Here is a 24647-nt window from a genome sequence, read left to right on the forward strand (position 1 = left end):
GACTCTAGGTGTGTTTTGTTCTACTTCCATACAAGATGTAAACTGTCTAGAATTCACATCAAGCCTCTTAGAGTTTCTGTCAGTTGTTTCCAGCCCTTTAAACTGCCTTTAGTGGTAACTTACGCCAAATCATCCCATTCTGCAGAACAGCCGATGGAAAGGAAAAATGAAGGCAAAAAACCCCTACTCTGCATGATTTAACATACAGAGAACCCAACCCACTCTCCTCTTGGGGTAGATTAAAAAGGGTTGGGGATCTGGACTAGGAACCATGGAAATTCCCAGCCCCAAACCTAAGAATCTCAATGCATCTACTATCATGCCTAACAGAAATTGTCCAACTAATACCAGTTAGGGAGAGGAGCAACTGGGGAGAGTTTTATATTTCCAATTTTTTTTAAAATATTAGCTAACTATTGTATCATCAAGGTATGTCTAAACACCATCTTGCTTTGTTTCTTGTATTCCTTTCTTCTACTCTTTCTTTGCCTGTCTGTTTGCCTTTTAGACTGTAAGATCTGTGCCCTTCTTAGGGGAAGAAACCTACCTAGAGAACTCACTCCTAGATCCTCCCCCTTCCAGAGGTGCTGTGACTCTGGGAAGAGGGAACTGAGGACATGCAGGCCAACTCCCTTCATTTTGCAAGTTTGGGTGACAGTATTGAGCCTGCTGTGTTTTATTTTTTTTCCTCTACACAGAGCAATGGAGGAGGTAGGGTCCAATTTTTTCTGTGGCGTTTCTACTAAAATGAGAGAGGAGTCTGAAGCAAAAACCTGACATGAACATCCCCAGTATTTGGGTTGGTCCAAAATTTGGTTGCTGGGGTCCATATCAAGATCTGAATCTGGCAGCCTGAGTCCATTTTTCATTAATGCAGACTAACACTAGCAATCCTAGAAATCATGCAAATGAGCACTTTTAAAAAAAAAGTTTAAAAACAAGGCCAGGAACAGATAACCCTATAACATATTTTCCTTAATCATGTGCAGAAACTTGTAAGATGATAATATTACCCTAGGCAGGAAACAAGTGTCTATTAAAGACCTTAAGGGTGGTCAAGAAAGCTAATTTTGGTTTAGAGTGAAGAGAAAGGCTAGAAAGAAGTTCCAGCGGTCAACTACAGTATGTAGTGACAAGAAAAAACAAGCAAGCTGTCTGCATCTTTAATCTTGACATGAATGTTTTAAAAAAGTTGTTAAACCACTGGTAATACTAAGGGTGCTCTGTATTTGATTACTTGAGGCTCTGAAATATTCAAGTGATCACATGCTTCTTTATAACCTTTTGAGCACAACAAAACAACATAAAAAAACAACATCATGCCAGATTTTTCTGCCAAGAATTTTTTAAACCACCAGTAAACACCAAATGGAAACTTGCATGCAATAGTTATGCTAGTTATGTTATATTCAGATTCAATTTTGTAAGGCAACTTCAGAAATAGTAAACAGACCTATATCACCTGATCACAGACACAGTCCAGCTCCCATTGACCCCACTGGGAGCAGGGTCCATCCTTCTGCTTTTATAAAGCTAGATGCTGGAAGCTTGATTCTCTCATCATGTCTTGCAATGCCAAGGAACGAATGGACATTCACTCCACTTGGGTCTAGTTATATCCTACTATTTAGTATTCTAATGGTCCAATCTTTCCATGGCAAAAAAATCTACAGGCTAATGGCAGCCCTGTGTAAAGGGGTCAATGAAATTAATGGGAGTTGTGTCCAATTATACTGGGGCTTAATTTGGCCTGAGGATGCCATAAGTATTGAATTCAGACTTCTCAGGATGACATACAAAAGAGAAAGTGAGTTCTGAAGGGGAAAGCTTTTAATGAAACAGATCTCTCCCAGAACAGCAAAGGGCCAGATTCTGCCACCTTTCCTCAAAGTATGAAGTGCCCTACTCTTCAAATAGTTCCATATATTTGCATGGCACTGCTCAAGGAGTAAGGCACCACTCAACTGGAATAAGAGTACTAGAATCGGGGGCAAAGAGAACACAGGAAAATGCTAGCCAAGCCAGAATTTGACACCAGGCTTCAGTCCAACAAAATTCCCATTGACTTTAGTGGGATTCTTACTAAAATAAAGAGTGCAAGGTCAAGTCACTGATCTGTATAAACACTCTCTTTGCCTAAATTTCCTCCAGTGTGAAAGTTTCCCTTTAAATATAACGCTATGGGAAGCCAACAAAAACAAAGGAATTACAATCTAAGGCTCACACCGCATCCTCAGCTGGTCCCATTGTGCGCCCATACCACAGCACACGTGTTCTCATCTTTGTAATCACATTACTCCCATTGACACTTACAAGGGAGCTGTCTGACTATAGCAGATGACTATGCTCCTGGTAAATAACAGGCAGCTCTGACACCATAGCAATTCCAGGCTCAGTGGGGACAAACCGTCAGTCTTCATTTACTGTTAGCTATTTTACTTCTTTTTGACTTCTAATATTCATTGTTCTCATGCATTAAGTAACAAATAAGGTATCTCCCATTAATCACAGAGGCACAAATGTTTCTAATTGTGCATGAGCAACAATACGTACGCACAACTGGCATATGCAATTACTGCACTTATGCTCACAAAAGTGGCAACTGCTTGAACAAATAACCAGCTAACATGCATGCACAATGACTACACACACCAATTACGTATGTGTATTTCTGCATGTTCTGAAAATCCAGGGCAGAAAGCAGAGATGGCAGAGACCTATTTAGTGGTACATCATCAGAGCTTTGCTCACGCTTTGGGAACCCTCTGCATTTCCTTGCACCTGAATGGAGAAGCCATGCCACCAGTACTGGCAGGAGCAAGGATAGTGGCAGAAGGAGGCCAGACTTTTTGAATAAATTATGTTTTTTTATATTTGGACTGCAGTATCATCCTGAAGCTAATGCACTGAAAGACTATGAAAACTTACACACTCACCCCCAGACACAGAACCCATGCAAGGTTCTATGAACCATTTTCACTTCACATTAAGGGCTTCAGTGGGGCGTAAGTAGGCTAGAGGGCCTGGAGCATGCTGTCTATAGGGGTGAATTTAATCCAATAGCAACCTGTGAACCAACTCTGTTTAGCTGGAATTATTTTTTTGATACAGTCTCCCACAGCATTTTTGCCAGCAAGTTAAAGAATTATGGGCTGGATGAATGGAATATAAGGTAGATAGAAAGCTGGCTAGATCATCTGGCTCAACAGGTAGCGATCAATGGCTCCATGTCTAGTTGGCAGCTGGTATCAAGTGGAGTGCTCCAAGGGTCGGTCCTGGGGCTGGTTTTGTTCAATATCTTCATTAATGATCTGGAGGATGGTGTGGATTGCACCCTCAACAAGTCTGCAGATGACACTAAACTGGGAGGAGTGGCAGATACACTGGAGGGTAGGGATAGGAGACAGAGGGACCTAGACAAATTGGAGGATTGGGCCAAAAGAAATCTGATGAGGTTCAACAAGGACAAGTGCAGATTCCTGAATTTAGGATGGAAGAATCCCATGCACCGCTACAGACTAGGCACCGAATGGCTAGGCAGCAGTTCTGCGGAAAAGGACCTAGGGGTTACAGTGGATGAGAAGCTGGATATGAGTCAACAGCGTGTCCTTGTTGCCAAGAAGACTAACAGCATTTTGGGCTGTATAAGTAGGAGCACTGCCAGCAGATCAAGGGACGTGATCGTTCCCCTCTATTTGGCATTGGTGAGGCCACATCTGGAGTAGTGTGTCCAGTTTTGGGCCCCACGCTACAAGAAGGATGCTGAAAAATTGGAAAGAGTCCAGTGGAGGGCAACAAAAATGATTAGGGGGCTGGAGCACATGATTTATGAGGAGAGGCTGAGGGAACTGGGATTACTTAGTCTGCAGAAGAGAAGAATGAGGAGGGATTTGATAGCTGCTTTCAACTACCTGAAAGGGGGTTCCAAAGAGGATGGCTCTAGACTGTTCTCAGTGGTAGCTGATGACAGAACAAGGAGTAATGGTCTCAAGTTGAAGCTGGGGAGGTTTAGGATGGATATTAGGAAAAACTTTTTCACTAGGAGGGTGGTGAAGCACTGGAATGGGTTACCTAGGGAGGTGGTGGAATCTCCTTCCTTAGAGGTTTTTAAGGTCAGGCTTGATAAAGCCCTGGCTGGGATGATTTAGTTGGGGATTGGTCCTGCTTTGAGCAGTGGGCTGGACTAGATGACCTCCTGAGGTCCCTTCCAACCCTGATATTCTATGATTTTCATGTCTGCAAACTTCCATAAAAGTATTTTCTGATTTTTATTTATTGGCTCTTTCTGAAAATCTGTCAACTTTATCAGACTGATGTTCCATTTGTATTTTGAGTTTGTGCCCAGATTCTATGGAGAAGGTCACATAGAAGTCACATGGCATATGCCCTCCTGGGTCCCTGCCTGATGGAGAAAATCCCGTATCAGCAGGTGGATCAGCAGAAGCAATTTGTAGAAAATGGATTTGCGTAGAAAAGTAGAGCTCAGCTGAAATTCATCCTCTGACACAACTAGAGAAACCTAGCGGGGGGAACTTTAATTTCTCCTGGTCTTAGCCCCATGACTTCCTGACTCTGGCAAGCAGTGAGTGGCCTAGGAAACCATTACCTTCTTTTGGGAACTGTCTTGCTTTTTATTCAACATAACGGTGAGCATCTCCCAGTTTTACATGGGTCAATTCATTTGCTTGACATACACCATCAGCTTTCTATATTTCCCCCACTTGATGTATTATCATCATTTAGTATTGAACTTGATATAGCCTGCTCCCAAATTCATAAGGGGAAATGTATGTGTTTCACTGACATCAGAGTTCTCCTGTGCCACCAGACTGAGGCATAATGTGTTTTTAATGGATGGAGGCTAGAGGAGGGGCAAGGAAGAGAGGGAGACAGGCTTAAGAATGCAGCACATTTTACAAGCTGCAAAGTTAGGGCTACTCTAAGTCAATGGGATGGCTCTTGAGTGACAGCTGCAGGGCTGGATCCTTGCTTTTACCATACTCTTTTGCAATGTGTTTGTTTTCAGGTATGCCGTAATTAACAGTCATACTGACCGCTCTTTTACATATAATCATCTTCACAAGGATGGGTGGGAGTGGGCTTTTTGCTCTAATTCATTTCTCTGTTCAGGGCTGGTGTTAGGGGGTGGCAAGCACAGCAATTGCCCTGCAAAGCTAAGTTGCTCGGGCTTTGGCTTCAACCCTGTGTGGCGGGGCTCGGGCTTCGGCAGGGATGGCCTTAGACTCACTGGGGCTCAGGGCAGAAAGCCAGAGCAGGCCGACCCCCGCACTCGCAGCACAGGGCTAAAGCCAAAGCCCAACCCCCCCCACTGCACGGTGTTGAAAACCTCGGGCGTGGGCTTCAGCCCCACATGGCAGGGCTTGGGCTTTCTGCCCTGGGCCCCAGTGAGTCTGATGCTGGCCATGTCTCTATTACACCCATGGCGCTCAATGCTGCTCACTCCTTACTCAACCTATACTCCCACTGATCTCACTGGGAGTCCTGGCTGAGTCAGAACTACAGAATTGTGCCCACATTCTGTTAATGAACTTTTCTCAATTCTCTGAACCTGCTGTGGAGAAGGCTGGTTTATTTTCTGCTGCTTTCGTTACCTGACTTTTATAAACATTCATCTTCAATGCTCTGACAGCTTGAGCCCAATTCTGCCCTAATGTGTACCCCAAGCAAACCTGTTGCAAGAACAGGAGCTTATCTAGTCCCCACACTACTCTCACTGACATCAATAGAAGTTGCATGCATGCAGTGGCAACAGGATAGGATACACGGGGCATAAGTCAGAGCTGAATTTGTCCCTCATTGTGTACAGCATATGTAGATCAAATCCAGTAAATCTATGGCTTTAAATCAACCAGAGTGGGATACTATGAACTCACAGGCAACTCTTAGGCATGGGCAATGAACCACAATGAAGAAAAGGGGAGTTTGTCCCAATACAGGATTTTACCTGTGCATGAATACAAAGAATTTATGTTCCCCACCACATAATGTGCACACACACAGTGATGGGAAATTTTGCAGACAGCTGCACAATCTGGAATGAGGGGAGGGGCTCTGCGCACCTCTATACCTGACCCACAATCCTCTTCTCTAGCAACTACATCCCATTCCCTCTATGAAAAATTAAAATCAGCTCACCTAATTTGGTTATGGGAAAGCCTGTTTTATAGGTAAATAAAAACGAAACATTTGTAGCACTCTCCCTAGACTGGCTTCATAGACTATGTACATCTTTGCTTAAAACAAACTGTTTTCCTAAACTCTGTCCACATTCTTACTGAGAACTGAAGGGAAAAAACCTAACATCTGTGTGGGATGAGAATGTAAGGCAGTGGGTGGATTTTGAATACTGCTAAATGATTGGGGAAAACAACATGTTTACTTGTTAAAATGGAAACAATCAGTAATAACAAGGGAGGTGAAATATTTAGACAAAACTGTAATGTAACCCAGAGGACATTATTTAGTTGTTCTCAGGAAACAGAGAACCTCCCCTTCAAAAATCCATACACATTTTTGTAATTTTTTTCACAGGAGTGCTTGTTCTTTTAAAAAAGTGAATGATTTTGACTTATCTATACGAAGCAAAGAATTATGCGCTATGACCAGGGTGCTGTTCAGCACAAGTGCAGAATCCCTTCTATGATACCAGCACTAAATGCTGCTTCCACAGTGCTCATCTGCTTGGTCACAGGAACTCTGGCTTGTAACACTAGATTTGTGCAGAGAATGATGGGAGAGTTCAACAGTCTATAGACAAATAGCGTTTTTTATTTTAATGCCCAGGAATGTGCACATTTTGACTGCAGTGGGGACTGTACAATCATCCCTTTTCTAGGCCATCAGCTTGGGACAGTTTTCATTTCTCTGTCACCCTTCACACCCCCATCACCTTCACACACTGTTCACGTCCCTTTTGTCTTCATTTGCTGCCCACTAGCTGTGTTTTCAGTAGTAGTGGGATGCTGACACAGCAGTAATCCCAGTGAGCCAGCTGTGATAGGACAAGGAATGCTACTGGGAGAGCACAGCGAGAATGGAGTCAACCTTAAGTGATGCAGTTCTAACCCGATGAGATTTTCTTGTTTTTAAATGTTTTCCATTCCCCTGATTCAGTAATGCTCTTGCCTGAGCTGGGCCACCAGCTGACCAAGCATTTGTACACAAAGCCAGTTACACGTAAGGCGAGCCTGTCCCCTCCTGTACACAAACTGCAGGTCTGTGCAGACTCCAGCCCTCTCTGCCTGGCGAGCTGCTGAGCTAACTAGATAGTTGCACAGCAGCGCCCCTTGTGGTGGACTACAAGAAGCGTTTCCCTCTGCTTTACTATACATACTTCCCCTCCCCAATAACCTGCAGAGCCAAAGCAGCTGCTCTTCAGGCTTTCCGGCCCCTCCCTTACTGCCACCCTCCTCCCCACAGAAAGAAGCTGCTCTTGAGATACCAAGACCTTTCAGCTTCCCTCTCCATTCTCTTCACAATGTCAAGCCCTCCTCTCCCCCTTGCACTGGCTGTGACTGGCTATGTGACTCTGTGGCTGAGAGAGTAGTTATACTCAATATTTCGAGCTGAAGATGTAAATTCCAGCTCGAGGAGACATACCCACACTAGCACTGATCAAGCTGGCACACTAAAAATAGTGTGTCTTGGACAAGTATGTACTCAGGATGACTAGCCTCTCCTTCCACTCACGCTGCCATGGCTTTAGCATTCCAGCTGAACTAGCATGGTGGGGTGGCGGGGGAAGGGGCTGTCTGTGTTTGCTCATGCTGGATTTTATATCTCGAAATGTAGCTGGGTGACAAGGTAGGATGGGTGAGTAAGGGAGGGGGCGGGAGTGGCTACTTTGGGAAGGATAAAGAGAGGGAAAGGTGATGAAATACTTTAGAAAACAGAAGTACCAGAAATAGCTGGCTCTTTCTATCTGGATATCAGTGCTTAAATCAGAGGAAAAGGTTGGAAGGAAGAGATTTGTCAGCCTTACTCTATTAGTAAACCAACACTGTCATGGATGAGTTTTCAAGTGAGATTTTCTTCCCAGTTGGCCTACACCAGATGTCACCAATATGGCAAGGATTTCCAGAAACTTTTCCTCCGAATAATACCCCAGATCCTTTCCCTGTAGGACCTTTATTTGCCCTTCCACCTCCTACCAATTACTTAATATTTCCTGGCTGCTTTAACTGACCAGTATAGCCCTGCAGATGTCACAAACCAATATTTGTGTCATCACTTTTCATTTCCCTGAGAGTGATAGCTGCGGTGAATGTGACTGAACATCACAAGGATTTTTCAAGTCTGTAGAACTAAAGCTCTGTATCTTTTTGTGTAATTTAGAGTAGAAACAAAGAATGTTGAAATGTTGGTCTACAGTGTAAAATCAAGGACTTCTTGGATTTAGATCAGTTCACGTCTGTAAAAGGCAGCTGTTACCAATGCACAACTTCAGGCGAGGTCCAATGTACCAAGTAGAACACCAGCTCCCCCATTGTTTTATGTAAGCTGTAAAAAATCAGCATAATCTCTTTTTGACACCTATTGTACAACATTAATAATATACTTCTGTAAGGACAGACTTATCAGCATATATACTTGTCTCATAAAGGTTGCCAGAACTGTGTTTTACTCTAAATCCGTATTCAAAATTAAATTAAACATATGTTTGTGCTCATATTTTGGGCAAAGCTCATGACTCTCAACACCTTGGCTCAGATACTAGCATTTTGTGTTTTTAATGCTATCCTCTGAACGTGTAAGTCTGAACCTCAGCACTGTTGGCTGGCTGCTGCTGTGAAATAATTTACATTTTGGTTTTGCCGAAATATGTTTATAATTCATCTAGTCAGGTATCTGTACTTCTGCCACTTTGCAAAAACTGAAAATATATTTTAGGATAGATTTAAAGCTACTAGTGTTTGCCAAAATAATATTTGGAATAGATGCCTATTACTTGCATATACAGTTATCTAATCCAAATCCAACGTGGTGGTCTTCATGTGGTCTTGTCATGTTACGCTGAATTACATGTTCTTTTCAGTCATACCAGCAACCATATAATAATAGGCTCAACTTTGCTCCCAATGGGATATTTGTCATTCACTTCAATGGGAGAAGGATCAGGCCCAATATTATACCAAACAAACACAGCACCAACTCAGTGACTCTGTACAGTGTAACATTTTGCAGAGAACAGAAATCAAACAGATACAAGAGAGGTTTTAAAAGCTAGAAAAGGGAAATGAAGAATCAGATGATGATAATTATTAACTTTAAAATTTACCTGTACAACCAGTGGTTCCTTTTTTGCCTGAATATCCCATATCACAATGACAGATAAATGAGCCTTTTGTATTCTCACAGCTTCCACTTAGACAGATGTTTGGATTTAGGTCACACTCGTTGACATCTAGAGAACATAATTTTAAGATTTTACAAAATTCTTAGACCATAACTAACCCAATGTCTTGGAGACATTAGTACTGGTACAAAAATGTGTCTACATGTGCAGAGAAAAAAATAAATTAGGCTAAATATTCTTCACCAATGTAAAATACTGTACATTTCCAAATCAGATTTAATATTGCTATGTTATTGCACTGATATTTATTTCCCAGCCCCTCTTATCTTTAATGCCAGCTTTCATTAATAATTACAAATGGCCAGATTTAATGGGGTTACACTAAGGATAAACTTGGTCTATTATCTGTCCTCAATATATTTTGTTTTTTTTCTGTTGATGTTTCCACAAGGGCAGTAAGTGTGGTTCAATTTTAAAATGTAAAGGTAAAATTCTACTCTTCTAGCCATGCAGCAAATTTTGACTTCAATATTTTGCTCTACCAACACATGCTAAACTCCCACATGGTTTTGTCGGTGTAAGTTTTGGCCAGAATTCTGATTTTGGCTCACCCCTAAATCTGCCATCCTACAGCACCCTCTGTGATCTGAGCTGCATAGAGACACTCTGGAATGGGACCCGAAGAGAGACGGCATGGTCATCATGGTCATCCTTAACTCAGCCAAAGCTCTGAACACATGCAGATGATTCCTACTATTGACAAAAATAGTCTGCACAGAAGGGTTGTCCATGTGGCCATAGCTAGTCAAAATACAGCAGCACTGCTTTTTAAGTTTTAATGTTTGCCAGTTTTGAGGCAGCAGTCAATTTGACAGAGTGCTGGAACCAAAACCCTTTTTTCACCAAATGCAGGTATCCAAGTATATTTGTAGTCTTGATATGTAATGTCAAAAGACACCCGACTGCCTGGACAGTCGTTATTCTTGCTAGAACATTCACTGTTATTTTTATTTGCTTACATATTTTAAATAAATCTAGTTTTATCATCATCTTTGATCACTTAATTAAGGAAGATGGCTTGTTAGAAAGATTAGGAATCAGAGGTGTTTTCACTTACCTATACAAGTCTTCATATCCTCAGAGGCCATGAATCCATCATAACAAAGACACCTGTATTCTCCTGGTATGTTAGTGCACTGGCCTCCATCACAGATGTTAGGATTGTCTTCACACTCATCAATATCTATAGGGAAAGTTTACATTAACACATCTTTTAGATAGGTGTTCCTTGTTATGAAATGCACTGCAACGAATGATGGCAAACAAAATTCTTGATGCTTTGTGATATATGTGCATATGATCAATCTTTGCAGTTAAACCAAATACAGTTTTATATAAAACTCCAACTGATTCCAATGAGAGCAGGAGCAAGTCTTGTATGCCCAAAATCACTTGTAGGAAAATAACTAAAGAACCTTTTTCATGCCGTACAACCACGCACAATCGGAAATTTCAGGTCCAGCCTTGCTGTCATTGAAGTCAATGGGAATTTTGCCACTGACTTCAGTGAGAGAGGTATTGGATCTTAAATGATTTTAAAAAGCCATTCCACACACCAAATTCCCACACAAGCAGGATTACGCCCAATATCAGAATAACTAACATGTATGTATTTATTTCACTAAAATAGTATAAGTTACTTAGATTTTTTTGTTCCTGATGGCCAGTCAGGCTATATCTTTATGCTCTCCAGCATTTAAAATATTGTTCTGATCAGCACATCAGCCATCACTGGGGGTTGATCTGAGGAACTGAGACTGCACTGTTTATTGCAACCATGATGGGATCTGGACTTTTAAAAACTCAATGGAATAGAATTTCTTTTAAAAACTCTCCAGATTTTTCTTTGTCACAAACAACATATACCAGCACAGTTAAGATCCAAGACTCTGCTCAGTGACTGCATGGAAAAACCAGCAAAACAAGGACATGAATTGAGAACCCCCTGAGAGGGAAAGGGCGTAACTCACTATCAGACTGGTCTGTTGTGGATTTTGGTAATTATGCAGCTGCAGAACACCAACTCACTTTAATTGTTTGTCCTAGAATCTTATGTTTGTTATTCTTTTTTTTATATTTCTAACAGCAGCAAACAGAAATGCTTGCACCTACAAGTTTTTGTATGGACAATTAACTCTTACTTGGTAAAAAGCTGATTGTTTACTGTTCATCCTACGAATCAAATAATGCTGGCATACACGTTAGCTTGGAAATGTAGATTTGGAAGTGGAATGTGAATTTATATGCAAAGTAAGTGCTGGAAATGAGAATACGAACCACAAACATAAAGAACTCATTTTATAAACATGAAGAACTTTATATGCTAAATTGCCAAGGTTTTACATTCACAGTTAGGGTGCAAAACTGGCTGACAAAGAATTTATTGTTTCTCCTAATTGAATTGATTATTAATGCATAACCTCACCAACCTGACCTACTATTACAGTGAATGGAACTCACAGCAGTTCAATTATGGAGAAATATATTCTGCAAAGGCTTCTAGCCATGTGTCATGTTACAGATAAAATACATTTGTGAACAATGTATAGGGAAAACTGAAAATCATAGTTCCTTATACTCAGTCCACAATGGCACTAAATGTATATGAAGTTGTTTATACAGTCACACACTGTCAGAGTAAAGCTACACATTTATCACAATGGCTACTGACTGTCACCAAGTGCACCTATCATTTCATTAAAGAAGATTCTTGGGGCCAAATTTCAGTAGACATGCATGTACGTTTTTGGCAATTCAATATTTGCATGGGCAATTACATATTTTGCATGTGCAGAAGACACTATGTGTATATTTTGCAAACACTGTGAAAGAGGCTCATTAAAATTTGGGGTAGCACCCAAATCCTCTGATTATGGCTGCTGTTTTCTCCCCACAATGCATTACAGACACAAATAAATACTGCTAGTTAGCTGTCTGGTTACCTGATTTGTAGGAGAAAACACTTGGTGAGGCATCTAATTACTAATATTTGGGCTCACAGTTGCAGTAAATTATGGATGCCAAATTAACCTGTAATAAGAGGCTAGTGCTGAAAATCTGGCACTTAAAGTTAATCTTTTAAAAAGGTGACAAATATTGACAGCATTGCTCCTTCTATGGATCCCATTCATGTTGTTGATGGAAACGATTTCTAAAATCAAGTTGAATACCAGTTCAAAGAGAGAGTGTCAAGTGCTTCAAAGGAGCTGTATCTACTACATCCACATACTTGAGATGCTATTTCGTAGCTTTAAGAGCACAGATAAAAATGCGGACTTTTGACTGGCTATCAGTTATGCCATTTCTGTATTAATAAATCCCACTAGATGCAGTGACCTAGGTTTTGTTTTTGTTAGGTATTTTAAACTATTTTAGGGTGTAAGGCCCTAACCCAGCAAGACACTTAAAATATGCTTAATGTTAAACTTGTAAGTGCTCTCATGGAAATCAATGGGACTATCTGTGTGCTTAAAGTTAAGCATGTGCTTAAGTGCTTTGGTAGATCAAGGCCTAAAAAAGGTACTGCACATCCACAACACCCATCGACTTCAGTGGGAGTGGAGGATGCTCAGCACTTCACAGAATTATGGTTTGTTATCATTTCTATTGCACTTTACTAATAAGAAACGACAAGCAATACATTTCCAAAGGATTACTGCACTTCGCTTGTGGTTGAAGTCATTCTTCTGCCTGGTGCTTCCCAATGCAGTAATAATCCGGAAACGTACTGCCTGTTCATGCCTTAATATACTACAGAGTGGCAGGGAGACCGAAAGAGAAAGAACTAAAAGAAACCCTGGAGTGATTGTGTGCATGATTCCACAAATCTTTATTCGTTCCCTCATTCACTCGGCTCGACTATTCACGTAAGTAAGGGCTTGCAGTATCAGGCACTAACTTGTAACTCCATATTCACGTATCTATTATTTCTTTTACTTCACTAACCAAATATTGAGAAACTGCAAGACTAGAGCCTTTGAAATTTTAAGTTTCAAAAGGTGGAAATGTTGGTTTTTGCAGCCAAGACTTTGTAACAACATAGTATGATGGTGGGTAGTTGTGAATAGCTGGCTTCCGAACAAAGTCCTAGCTTGCACAGCACTTAGGATTGCCAGGCTTCCAGTTTTCAACCGGAATGCCCAATCAAAAAGGGACCCTGGTGGCTACGATCAGCACTGCTGGGCCGGTCAGCAGTGCAGTGGAGCTAAGGAAGGCTCCCTGTCTGCCCTGGCTCCGCTCGGCTCCTGAAAGCGGCGGCATGTCTCTCCTGCTCCTAGGCACAGGGGTGGCCTGGGAAGCTCGGCCAATGGGAGCTGCGGCCAATGGAAGCTGGGGGGCAGTGCCTGCGGGGCATACTGGCCACTTCTGGGAGCCGCCTGAGGTAAGCACTGCCTGCAGCCCGCATCCCCTCCCGTACCCCAACCCCTTGCCCCAGCCCTAAGCCCCCTCCCACACCCCAAACCACTCATCCCCAACCCCACCCCAGAACCTGTACTCCCAGCCAGAGCCCTTCCCCCCCCCACCCCAACCCCTTGCCCCAGCTTGGAGCCCTCTCTCACACCCTGAACCCCTCATTTCTGGCCCCACCCTGAGCCCACGCCCCCAGCTGGAGCCCTCCCCCCACACCCCAACCTCCTTCCCCAGCCTGGAGTCCCCTCCTGCACCCTGAACCCCCACCCCCCACCCAGAGCCTTCCTCTTCCTCCCCCCCACGTCCCAATGTCAATCAATCATTTTCTTTTGACACTGGAACATGATGAGTTGTTAGATTTATAGCTCTATGGGTTTTCAAATCCAAGTCTGGGGTTTTCTTTTTGCTTCTGTTTGCATTGACAATAGGTTTAACAAGCATTAGGGCCTTCTTACTAGGGCACAGTGTCTCATTTTTCTACTGGTGTGTAGGGGACATTCCTGGGTGGACTGGGGCGGGAGTGGGGCAGAGCCAGAGGCAAATGCTCTCTGGTGATTCCCAGCCAGTGCAGCTTCATAGTCTTCAAGGCAGCTCTAAGTTATGGTGGAGCCTGTTGAAACCAGTGGGAGACTTTTCATTGACTTGATGGGCTTTGGATCAGATTCTAAAAAGTCCAATACATAAGGTAATACTTTGCACTGGAGGAGAAAATTCACCTATTACACAAAATCAGGGCCACCCAGATGGAGGGGAAGTGACAGTCTGCCCCAGTGCTACCATTTGAAAGGGTCCCCAAACTGAGTGGCATTGTGACCTGGTGCACAGGGTCACACCACCACTCAGGTTTGGTCTGGCCATCCTGCCTTCATGACAGAGGAGTGACTGGGCCAAACCCAAGCAGTGCTACAACCGCATGTGCTAGGCTGTAACACCCAGAGCAAGAAGCCAGACTTAGGTCCGTGGGACGGGCTGCTACTGTGCGGTGAATGTGGGGCAGGCTTGCTCTCCAACACCCCTCTCCCCGGGGGTCTCATCTCAGTGGTTTTGCACCCTAGGTCGGGGAGCCCTCAGTTTCAGATTTTGCCCTGGGTCCCCAAAAACCTCTGTGTGGCCCTGCAGAAGATAAAATAGTTTTTGCCCCCAGACTCACAATGGACGCTGTAATGGATCTTTCCTGTAATAGTAGCAGGCTCTGAAATAATCATTCTACAGCCAGCTGTAGAATGGACAGCTAGAAATATGTATCTTTTTTGTTGAAAAAAAGATATTCCCCTGAGAGCTACTGAGCTGGAAGTTGTGAGGCTGTGACTTCAGTATTGTACTCTTTCACCCAAGGAGAGAACCAAATTCTGCCATACATAACATCTAGCTACATTATTTAATTTTTACTTTATGTAATATTTGTCCAAATGAAATATATTAATCATAACATGTTCAATTCAGAGTTTTAGGCAGTGTGCATGGAGAACTGTAAGAATTAATGAAGATAACAGTATAAATGGATTTCAATCTGTACTCCTAAAACTACATCTCACTTTTCAATACGAAGTAAAGAGCTTTCAGTACAAATGCTCACAAAGCTACTTTACCAGTGCAAGATCTGTGGTCTGGCATTAGTGCAAAGCCTGATTTACAGCTACATTCGTAGCTGCCCTCTGAGTTTGTACAGAAGGTGTCACAACCTCCATTCATTATGTTGCATTCATCAATATCTAGAAGGAAAGAAATGAAAGTTAAACACACATACAAATTAATTTTTTTAAGCATATTTCATGGATACATTCTGGGCCAATTTAAAAAGAGGGTTCAATCCAGCATCTACATTTGCGCACACAATTTCTGCTCTCTTTTTACACACCTGCATTTGCAGGTGCAGGAACTTGGATGCACATGTGGACAAATATATAGGCACATCAAGGAATGAGCTGTCCAATTAATTGAATGCATATGCAAATGATCCCGCACTTCTGTCTCTCTCTGGGTGCCTAGATAGTCCCTATCACTGTAGTTCCTGAATCACCTGAAGTCAACAGAAATGCTTGTGTAAGCGCTTACAGGATTGGGCCAAAGTCCCTGACTGTGTACACCTTATTCAGTCAGGATCAGAGCCACTGTTTTGGCACGTACATCAGAATTTTTCAAAATACGAAAAGTGCATTCGTATTTTTTGTACACAGTGTCTGGTACGAGCTTAGAAGCCCTTTCTGAACTTATGGCTTTTAAGGAAACTGACAGTAGAAATTTATACAACAGAGATATTTACAGATTAGTTTAAGGATAAGTGTCACTGAGCCGCACACACTATTCTACTCTACCAAAGCATTGCAACCTCAGAAATGCCAATCTGAAATAAAATACAGATCTGAGGGATATCACAATGTAAGTAAGTGATCTTAGTTACAACATTTTACGGCACTTTAAAAAAAAAATTTTTTTTTTATATCTACTGGTTAATTTACCAAACAAAATAATCCAATAAATAAATATGCTGTGTAAATACTGAGTGTTGGCTGGGCAAATAGCAAAGAAAATGCGGGCACAAGGGTCAGATTTGAAACAGTGATATAACTTCCTCGATCTCAAAGGAAGGGATGTGCATGTTCATGCTACTACACACTGCTTTGACACTGTGCCCGAGATTATTGAATCAGATGTAGATATATTTTATTAGATAGACACAATTCTTTACATCAACTCTTGTTAGTGAAGTGGCAAGCATTAATTGGTATTTTATGTTCATTAATAATTACAGCTGCTCTGAGGATCAAGTTCTTACCAATACAAAATAATTTGTCAGGAGTGGATTGATATCCAGGGTTGCAGGCACACTGATACCTTCCGATCAGGTTGACACAATGCCCATTTCTGCACAGGTTGTGGCTTAGGTCACACTCATTGATGTCTATTTCAAAAGAAAAAGGGAACACATTTTACGTCTCTGCACTGCAACAATAATATTTGAGTAAATGCCATAAATGAATGCATAAACAGAGCCATGACATGCAAATATAGAAATGACCTATATACGGTACACATTTTGCTGGCACCATCATACCTATACATGCGGAGATATTTGGAGCCAGTTGATGACCTGGAGGACAGTTGCACTGAAAGCTTCCTTCTGTGTTTATGCAAATGCCACCTCGGCACAAAAGAGGATTTCGCTGACACTCATCAATGTCTGTAAAAGGAAAGGGACACACATCACTGCAGGTGCTAAAAGCTCCTGAATGCAACAGAGAATAAAGTGCTGGTGCTAAACAGCAACATCGGGAAATAAGTGTTTGTTTGACCCTTGGAATTCTGAGAGTGCATATATGCAGCTCCTCCCTATGTATTGCTCCCTCTCCTGTGAATAGTATTCTTACCTCTTCCAGCTGCTGATCCTTCTCCTCCACACATCAACAGACACGCCCTCTTCTCAGGTACTTACCCCCCATATCCTTGGAGAATAAATACAACTGTTCCTCCCTATCCTGTGGACAGTTTCCTCACTTCTCTGTTTGCCTCTCTGCTCTGAGCTCCCTCCCCACCCAGACATGTGCTCCAGGTCCACCAGCTTCTTTTTGCTGGCTGACAATCCAGTAGTCAGCTTCAGACTGAGACAGCAGGAAGGGGCTCCAAAAGGAGCTCCTGCTGCAGAGCTGGAAGGGTTTCAATCAGTGATGAAGCTGGGCAAGACAAGATTCATTCTGGTTAAGAGCCCCAGGCTGCCAACCCATTAATTCCTACTGGAATGCCATTTACTACAATTATTGATCAGAAAATGGCCTGTCTCCTAGGAGCGGGTGGGCAGGTTTTACTAGTATGCATATTCCTAAAAAAGAAACATACTTTCAAAAACGTCACTTCACATCACTGACAGTGTACTGTCACTATATGTTTTGAGACCCTGCATCAGTCATCATTTAAAATGTATATTGGAGCTTTTTCAGTGCTTAAACTGAGCCCCTTGTTGCCCACAGCCATCCCTCCCTGCCCATCTCCCCCTCCCCCAAAGAGTCACATTCTGCTCTCAATTTCCATGAAGTTACACTAGGGTTACTCAGGGCAGAGTCTGACTAACAGTGATGATACATAGTAAAAAAAAACAAAACCTGCTACTAATCATGCTATGCAGGGCTGCGCTGCCAACTGGGAGATGGGGATCTTGGGGATGAACTGAGAATGCCTTTGTGCATTTGTGCTTTGGCACCCTAGAGAGGCCTAGAGACAGCAAATTCATTGTTGGGGTGAATCCTAAGCACCCACTTTAGGGTCAGCCCTGAAATGAGTTAAGTAACAATATTTACAACTGAAACTTTCAAGCACAAAACCCAGTGAGTGTAGAGTATGTTGGAATAACAATCCTTTGTGTGGAGACAGGACAAGCCCAGGATCTTTTATCCTAACTCTCTCCCAAACCCAGCTCCTGAATGTTAGTGGTTCAGATAAAATGAACCAAGACCCAACTGATGGATTTGACTAATAAGATTCTGCAAATCCAAAACCAGCCTGATTTACCCACTGTGGAAATGGAACAAAACCAGAACCTTCTATTTGCCTTCCCAGTAATATGGAAGCTAGATCTGGAAACCAGATCAGGAAACCAGTCCTGTTTCAGTTTCCAAAACAAAACCTGACTAACAAAAGGCTTTGCAAAACCAATCCCAACATAGAGACTCTGTACCCCATCTTTGAAATATGACATAAAACATACCCATGCAGTTTTTCATCATCATAAATCCACTTTCATAGCCTTCAAAGCATTTACATTCGAAGTCCCCTGGGGTATTGACACAGATGCCTTGACCACAGAGATCAGGAGATATGCGGCATTCATCAATATCTGAAATACAAATAATTTTAAATTCATGTTAAAATATAATTCAACATCTGTGTTTTCAAGACAATGTTCTCAAAGCTACCAGGTAAGATTTTTACCTGTACAATTTCTTTCTTCAGAATCAAGTGCAAATCCGCTGTCACATTTACACTTGAAACTGCCAATGGTGTTTCTGCATTTTCCATGGGTACAAAGACTTGGGATCATTTTGCATTCATTGATATCTAAAAACGAGACAAAGAAAGGTTTGGTTATTTTTAGTAACCATCCAATTTAGTAAAACTTCATTGAAAGAGATTCAGGTTAGTAAAATTCTAAATCCAGCAATAATGACCAGCTTCTCCAAAGCTGCAACTAAAATTTTGTGCATGCAAACCACTACATTCAAATAATAATGACAACATGTAAGCAATTATATAGCCCTTTTCATCCATAGATCTCAAAAGCGCTTTACAAAAATAGGAATGTATTATTATTCCTATTTCACAGCTGGGGAGAATGAGGTACATCCTGTTCAAATTTCATTTGGACATATGGGAACAAAAAGAATTTATGTGACAAAGAATGTATTTGCAACACACAGTAACAAATGTAGAGAATGATTTGAGTGAGGATCTTCTGTGTATTTATTTAAAGTAGTTCACTCCCTTTTTATGATTTTACAGATGAACACAAAGACCTTCACGGATGATGCTGTCAGTAGGAGGTGGAGTGAAGTGACTGCACACACTGAGTTACTAGGGAGAGTGGAACTCTGTGAACCAGAACTGAAGTAACAGTAAGATTAGCAGCATTTGTTATGTAAGTAGGTTGTAATAGAGGCCTTCATTCAATGCAAAGCTATTCAAGACCCATATACCTCCCAGCTCCTTTCCTTTTATGATCCTCACCATAAAATAAGGGGCTGCTGGGAGGCAGGATTTGGCGCTAAGACAACAGGTGATCTAAAGTCTTGACTTCACATCATCTTAACAGACCACATTACTAAGTTCCTATAAACCATTTTCCATGCATATGACAGCAAGAACTAGGCGCACATACCCCCTAAAACATGCAATAAGGGGCCATCATGTGAGCAGTACAAAGGACTCACTACTTTCAGTGAATCACATCTATCATACTCCCACCTCTTTCATAGCCTGGAGACCGCATCAAGAATTCATACTGAGATTCACCTACGTAGTAATGTAAAGCACTAACACACATGACACTGACCCCCAATTTCTTTTGTCACGAAAGGCTATTTTTTCCCCTCCTTTATCTAACAGAGTCGATCCAGGGCTCACTGAAGTCAATGGAAAGACTTTTATTAGCTTCAGAGGGCACTGGATCATGCCCAGAGTGGCCAAAGAGAACTGCCAAAATCATCACTCCATCCCCTGATTTCTGAAGAAAATGAGACTTCCACGAGTCAGAGAAAATATAATTACCCTAAACAAAAGCACATGTTACACTTCTTTATGGATAATTAAAAGCCTGGAAACTGTTTATAAAACTGATCCTGAAACAATCACCACCATGTGTCATTCTCATTTGTGTTTCCCCTTCCTTTCAAATATTAAAGCATTTGGGTTTTCGGTTAACTAGTTTCTTTAAATGCCTTTTCCCAAACTCATCCACATCCCCTTTCACTTTTGATACCATGTTGCTTAATCTAACTGGTAACCAAGGAAGAAGCTTTCAGAATGAGGTTCCATTAATGCTGGAAATTTACCCCAGAGTCACAAAATGACCTAAATGAATGAAGTCTTCATTTGCTGTTTCTACCATTAGAATATAACAATTTGGCCAACAAACTCCATGACTCAGACTCTAGCGTAGATTCACTTTTGCACGGCTGAAGCTATCTTTACAGAATATGGTATGTTTCTCCCTCCTCCTCCAAAAGCTGTGCAAGGATTTTCAAAGTGTTGAGAGTCTCTTTCTCCCTTGATTTCCAAGGCAATTTAAACATATGTATCAGGTGCAGTAAGCAGTGGTTCTATAACAATTCCAAAGTTGGCTACTCATTTTGTTTCAATTTACAAGGGGCCGGAGCCAGATTTTCAAAGGTATTTAGGTGCCTAAAGATGCAGACAGGCACCCGGTGGAACTTTCAAATGTGCCTACAGTAGGTTAAGGGCCCAGCTCCCAATGAAACCTATGGGAGCTGCTTAGTCACTTTTAAAAATCCCACTAGGCACTTCTTTGCATCTTAGGGTGCCTAAATACCTTTGAAAAACTGGCCATATGTCCTTATTCAGTAATCATCCTTAACCAAGCCCTAACTCCTGCAGACTTCAAGTCCATAGGAATTTAACCTGAGTAAGAAAAGAGTAAAAACTAAGGAATGCCATCAAGATGTGGCCCCCAATGGCTTTATATATGAATTGAAACCCGCTTACATACCTTTAAAGAATGGCTTTCCATTTATAATCTCTCCCCTACTAGCAAATCCAGGTCCTCTTGGACAAAGAGCTTCAAATTCAGGAGTCGCCTTCACAGGACATTCCTCGCATTCAGGGCCCCATGCTGCACCAACAGAACAGCAGCAACTATCCATTCGGTGCCGGCCTGCTATCGGTAACGTACATTCTTCATCTTCATGCTTCAAGAAGCAAGTCTCCAAGCGAATGTCTGTTGGGTAATTAAATAGTGAGATGATAAAAACTGTGTGTGCGCGGTACATGTGTGTGTTTAATGAGCATGAGTGTTTGAATTTATGCGTATTTGACAAAAAGTCTGCCTCACTGCGGGGCTGGAGGGAAAGCATAAACACAAGAATCTTCTCCCAGAATCCCTTCTCAGTAGGGCTTGCTCCATTTCCTCAGATCAGGAGGATGCCAGAAATACCACACAGTTCTTTTCACTGGAATTACTGGCACTAAGCTCTGGAATTAACAGGCCTAAAACTTTCCAGGAAATGGGGCTCAGCATTTGAGGTCAGTTTTGGATCAGGGAAGAAAGGGCCTCCAGCATTCCAGTTCCGCCATAACCTATGTCTTTGTCCAACAACACTTGAAGATTTGCTGTTAAAAAGAGGTGAATGCACTGCAGATGAAGTCTATAGATAGCACCTGAAACGGAAGACTTTTTCTGGACTTTCCCCACAAAGAAATGTAGAATGGGGAGAAGCATTACAGTCTCTCTCAAACTCATGTGTACATCAGCCCTGGCTTGGAGAGCCCACCTCTGGGGATGAGTGGGACTAGTCTCCATGTCCATTTTATCATTGACTTCTTGTTGAGGCCAATCAATAAAGGTTGCCAAACATGGCCAAATTTGCTAGGGGTGTTATAACATTGACACCTGCCCTCTGGGAAATGGACCAAGGCTCCCATCTCATTTCACATAAGTTTCTGACCCCCCATCAGATGAGTTTTGGTCACTAACTATGCTACCTAGTCCAAGCTCTAACTGGCAACCTGAAGTTGAATGGCTCTGTACACCATTACTGATCCCATTTTAAAATGATTACGAATAAAATCTATTTCCCTATTTACAAGAAAGTATGGAATGCAAATCTTTGTTTGACATACAGAGATTTGGGTTCCCTCCCCGCCAAACATCAAAAAAACCCTGTAAAATAGCTTAATACCTACCAAGGCATGTCCGTCCAGAGACATCTAAAATCATTCCACTAGGACACTGGCAAACAAAGGAACCCAAGGTATTGACGCACTGACCATTTGGACACACCCCAGGAAACACTTCACATTCATTTACATCTATTTCCAGACAAAATTATAAAAATAAAAATCAATGTAACAAACATACCCAATTAGAAATATATAACATTTTAACACTCCCATTTTAGACTGACTAGGAATCAATCTGCAAAGTCTGGCAAAATTCCAAACTCTTGGGCTTTCCTACGCAAATCAGACCAAACTAATTAATTACAGCCCCCTGCCACTGATTAAAACATATTAAAAACTTGTTGTCATTGCACCTTTGATATGTCTATTGAAATCAGGTTTATAAATAAAACAAAATTAGGTCACTGAAAAAAGCTGTCCTGCTGTATGTTCATTATGGGACAGATTTTTAAAAGTATTTGGATGCCTAAAGATGCAGTCAGTCATCTAGTGGAATTTTCAGAAGCGTCTAGGTGCCTAACTCCCATGGAAACAAAATTATGCTAATGTTTAGGCGCTTTTGGAACTCCCACTAGACACCTATCCGCATCTTTAGGCACCTACGTACTTTTAAAAATCTGGCACAATTGCTTTTTCAACCACTTGTAACATTACTGATTAATTTAAGTTCCTGAACATATCCCTGGTGAGCATGGAATTTAACTTGATTGTGTACAAGCATCTGAATTGTATTTTTTAAGAGGAAAATGTTGTACTGTTTTGTATGACAAGGTGTAAAGCATAATTCAGCCTGCTGAACTAGGATGGCCTGAATATAAATAACTGGTTTGCAATGCCCTTCCACCTCCTCCTTCTGTGGAACATACTGTATTTCACACAAAAACGGCTTGACCGCTTTTGTTGAAAATTGTCTTGGAAATTAAATGATAGGCCGAGACGAAGCATCAGAAATTTAAGCAAGTTAGGAGGGAGCGAGCATAGGAGGTTAGAATGGAAAGGCTCCCTCAACCTGCAGTTGCATTGCACATTCAGAGAGTGAAGCCAGGAAATGAGTCGCTCAGATTTGTAGCGTTGCTGATTCTCGCAATATCTTCGAGAGTGAGGTGAGTCTGGCCTACGCTGGAGCCAGGCTGCCTATGACAAGGCTCCAGACCACTTATGAATATCAGTTTCTGAGGTAAAACTCTGCTGAGTGGCTGCCTTCTCTACTACCCTCCTCCTGGGAAAGAACCCCTTATGGAGCTGCTTCAGGCAGAACTTTCTGCCCATCCCCTCAGGCAGCCAACCCCATTCTCACTGGAGGGAGGGAAGGAGGAAGCAGAAAGAGTCCAGCAATTCAGGGGGTTCTATTATCTCTTCCCATCCTGTGATCAAGGGGTCAGGCAGACATGGAGGTGAGAGCTCCTGAACCAGGGGCCAAAATCACCTTAATACATTTGGGAATAATGCCAACGCTAACCCGTCACACACGTTGGGGGAGGACAGAGTGAATTCAACAATCAAAAGACAGACTCATAACACATCATCTCTCTTTTAAAAAAATCTCCTGATTTTTGGGTGAATCACATGATTTTGGGGTGTGAATTTTTGGGGTTGGCAATACTGGATTTATTAGGCTTATAGGGTGAAATTCAAAGTAGGGAAACAGCCTACGCGAGATTCTTGAGCTGGTGGGAGAGGGCAGTGTGGCCAGAGCTGCCACTAGGAGACCTCTGCATTTCTTGCACACTCCACAGGGGTGAGTGACAGCTCCACGATGGCTGGGAAGTAAGACCATTGGATCCATGATTATGTGAAACAAATGGAACAGACTTAACTGCACAAGGTGGCAGATCACCTGTGGACACTTTCAGCTTCAGGGTTTATCTGTGGGTTGGAGGCGTGTTGTTAATCCCATCCCACACACCTCAACTTATTTCCCTGCACAAAACCCATTTTACACAAACTGTGCATGGGGAGAAGCGAGTATCACCTTGGGAAGCCACTATTACCATTTGGCCCCTCCCCCCCAAAATAAATTTCCTAGGCAAGTATTTTTCCTGCATCCTCTGATTTGAACAGTCCTTACGTTGGTGGATGCCAAAGGCTACTTTAACACAGAAGGAACCAGGGTAACTAGTGAGAGAAAGTTTGGGCTATTTTGGCCCACTGGAACGAGAAGGATTAAAGCATATAACAGTTGTAAACTAAAGTGCTGGTAAAAGAAATGCTGAAAGCACGGTGTTCACATCTTGGATTAATAAATTTTCCATCCCAGCAGTGTTGAAAATGTTCTAAGTCTTTCCTCGTGAATAGAGATAGGTGGGGCCACTCCCCCCCCACCCCTTTTCTTTCACTTACACACTCCAGAAAGTATTGCTGAGGTCAGAGAAGTTCTATACAGTGGGTCTGGGGTATAGAAGTGCCAAGGTATTCAGTCACCACTTGGAAAGCACAGGATACATGTGGTGGTGTTCTA

The 24647-nt window shown here is 42.1% G+C and overlaps 1 protein-coding gene across 9 annotated transcripts in view; it reads right to left on the minus strand.

Moving 5' to 3' along the window:
- The window catches only part of FBN1 (fibrillin 1), a 220249-nt gene that overhangs the window by 59238 nt on the left and 136364 nt on the right, over window positions 1-24647 (minus strand). For 8 of the 9 annotated variants that reach the window (XM_073303899.1, XM_073303898.1, XM_073303901.1 and 5 more), the window contains 9 exons: window positions 22193-22318; window positions 21000-21227; window positions 18710-18835; window positions 18486-18614; window positions 16842-16967; window positions 16563-16688; window positions 15376-15498; window positions 10434-10559; window positions 9299-9424 (listed from right to left, as the gene is read on the minus strand). In XM_073303899.1, coding sequence (XP_073160000.1) covers window positions 9299-9424; window positions 10434-10559; window positions 15376-15498; window positions 16563-16688; window positions 16842-16967; window positions 18486-18614; window positions 18710-18835; window positions 21000-21227; window positions 22193-22318 — 1236 coding nt within the window. The remainder of the gene's footprint in view (window positions 1-9298; window positions 9425-10433; window positions 10560-15375; window positions 15499-16562; window positions 16689-16841; window positions 16968-18485; window positions 18615-18709; window positions 18836-20999; window positions 21228-22192; window positions 22319-24647) is intronic. The other variant, XM_073303905.1, reaches the window with a different exon arrangement.

The sequence above is a fragment of the Lepidochelys kempii genome, chromosome 10 (assembly GCF_965140265.1).
Source record: "Lepidochelys kempii isolate rLepKem1 chromosome 10, rLepKem1.hap2, whole genome shotgun sequence".
NCBI lineage: Eukaryota > Metazoa > Chordata > Testudines > Cheloniidae > Lepidochelys > Lepidochelys kempii.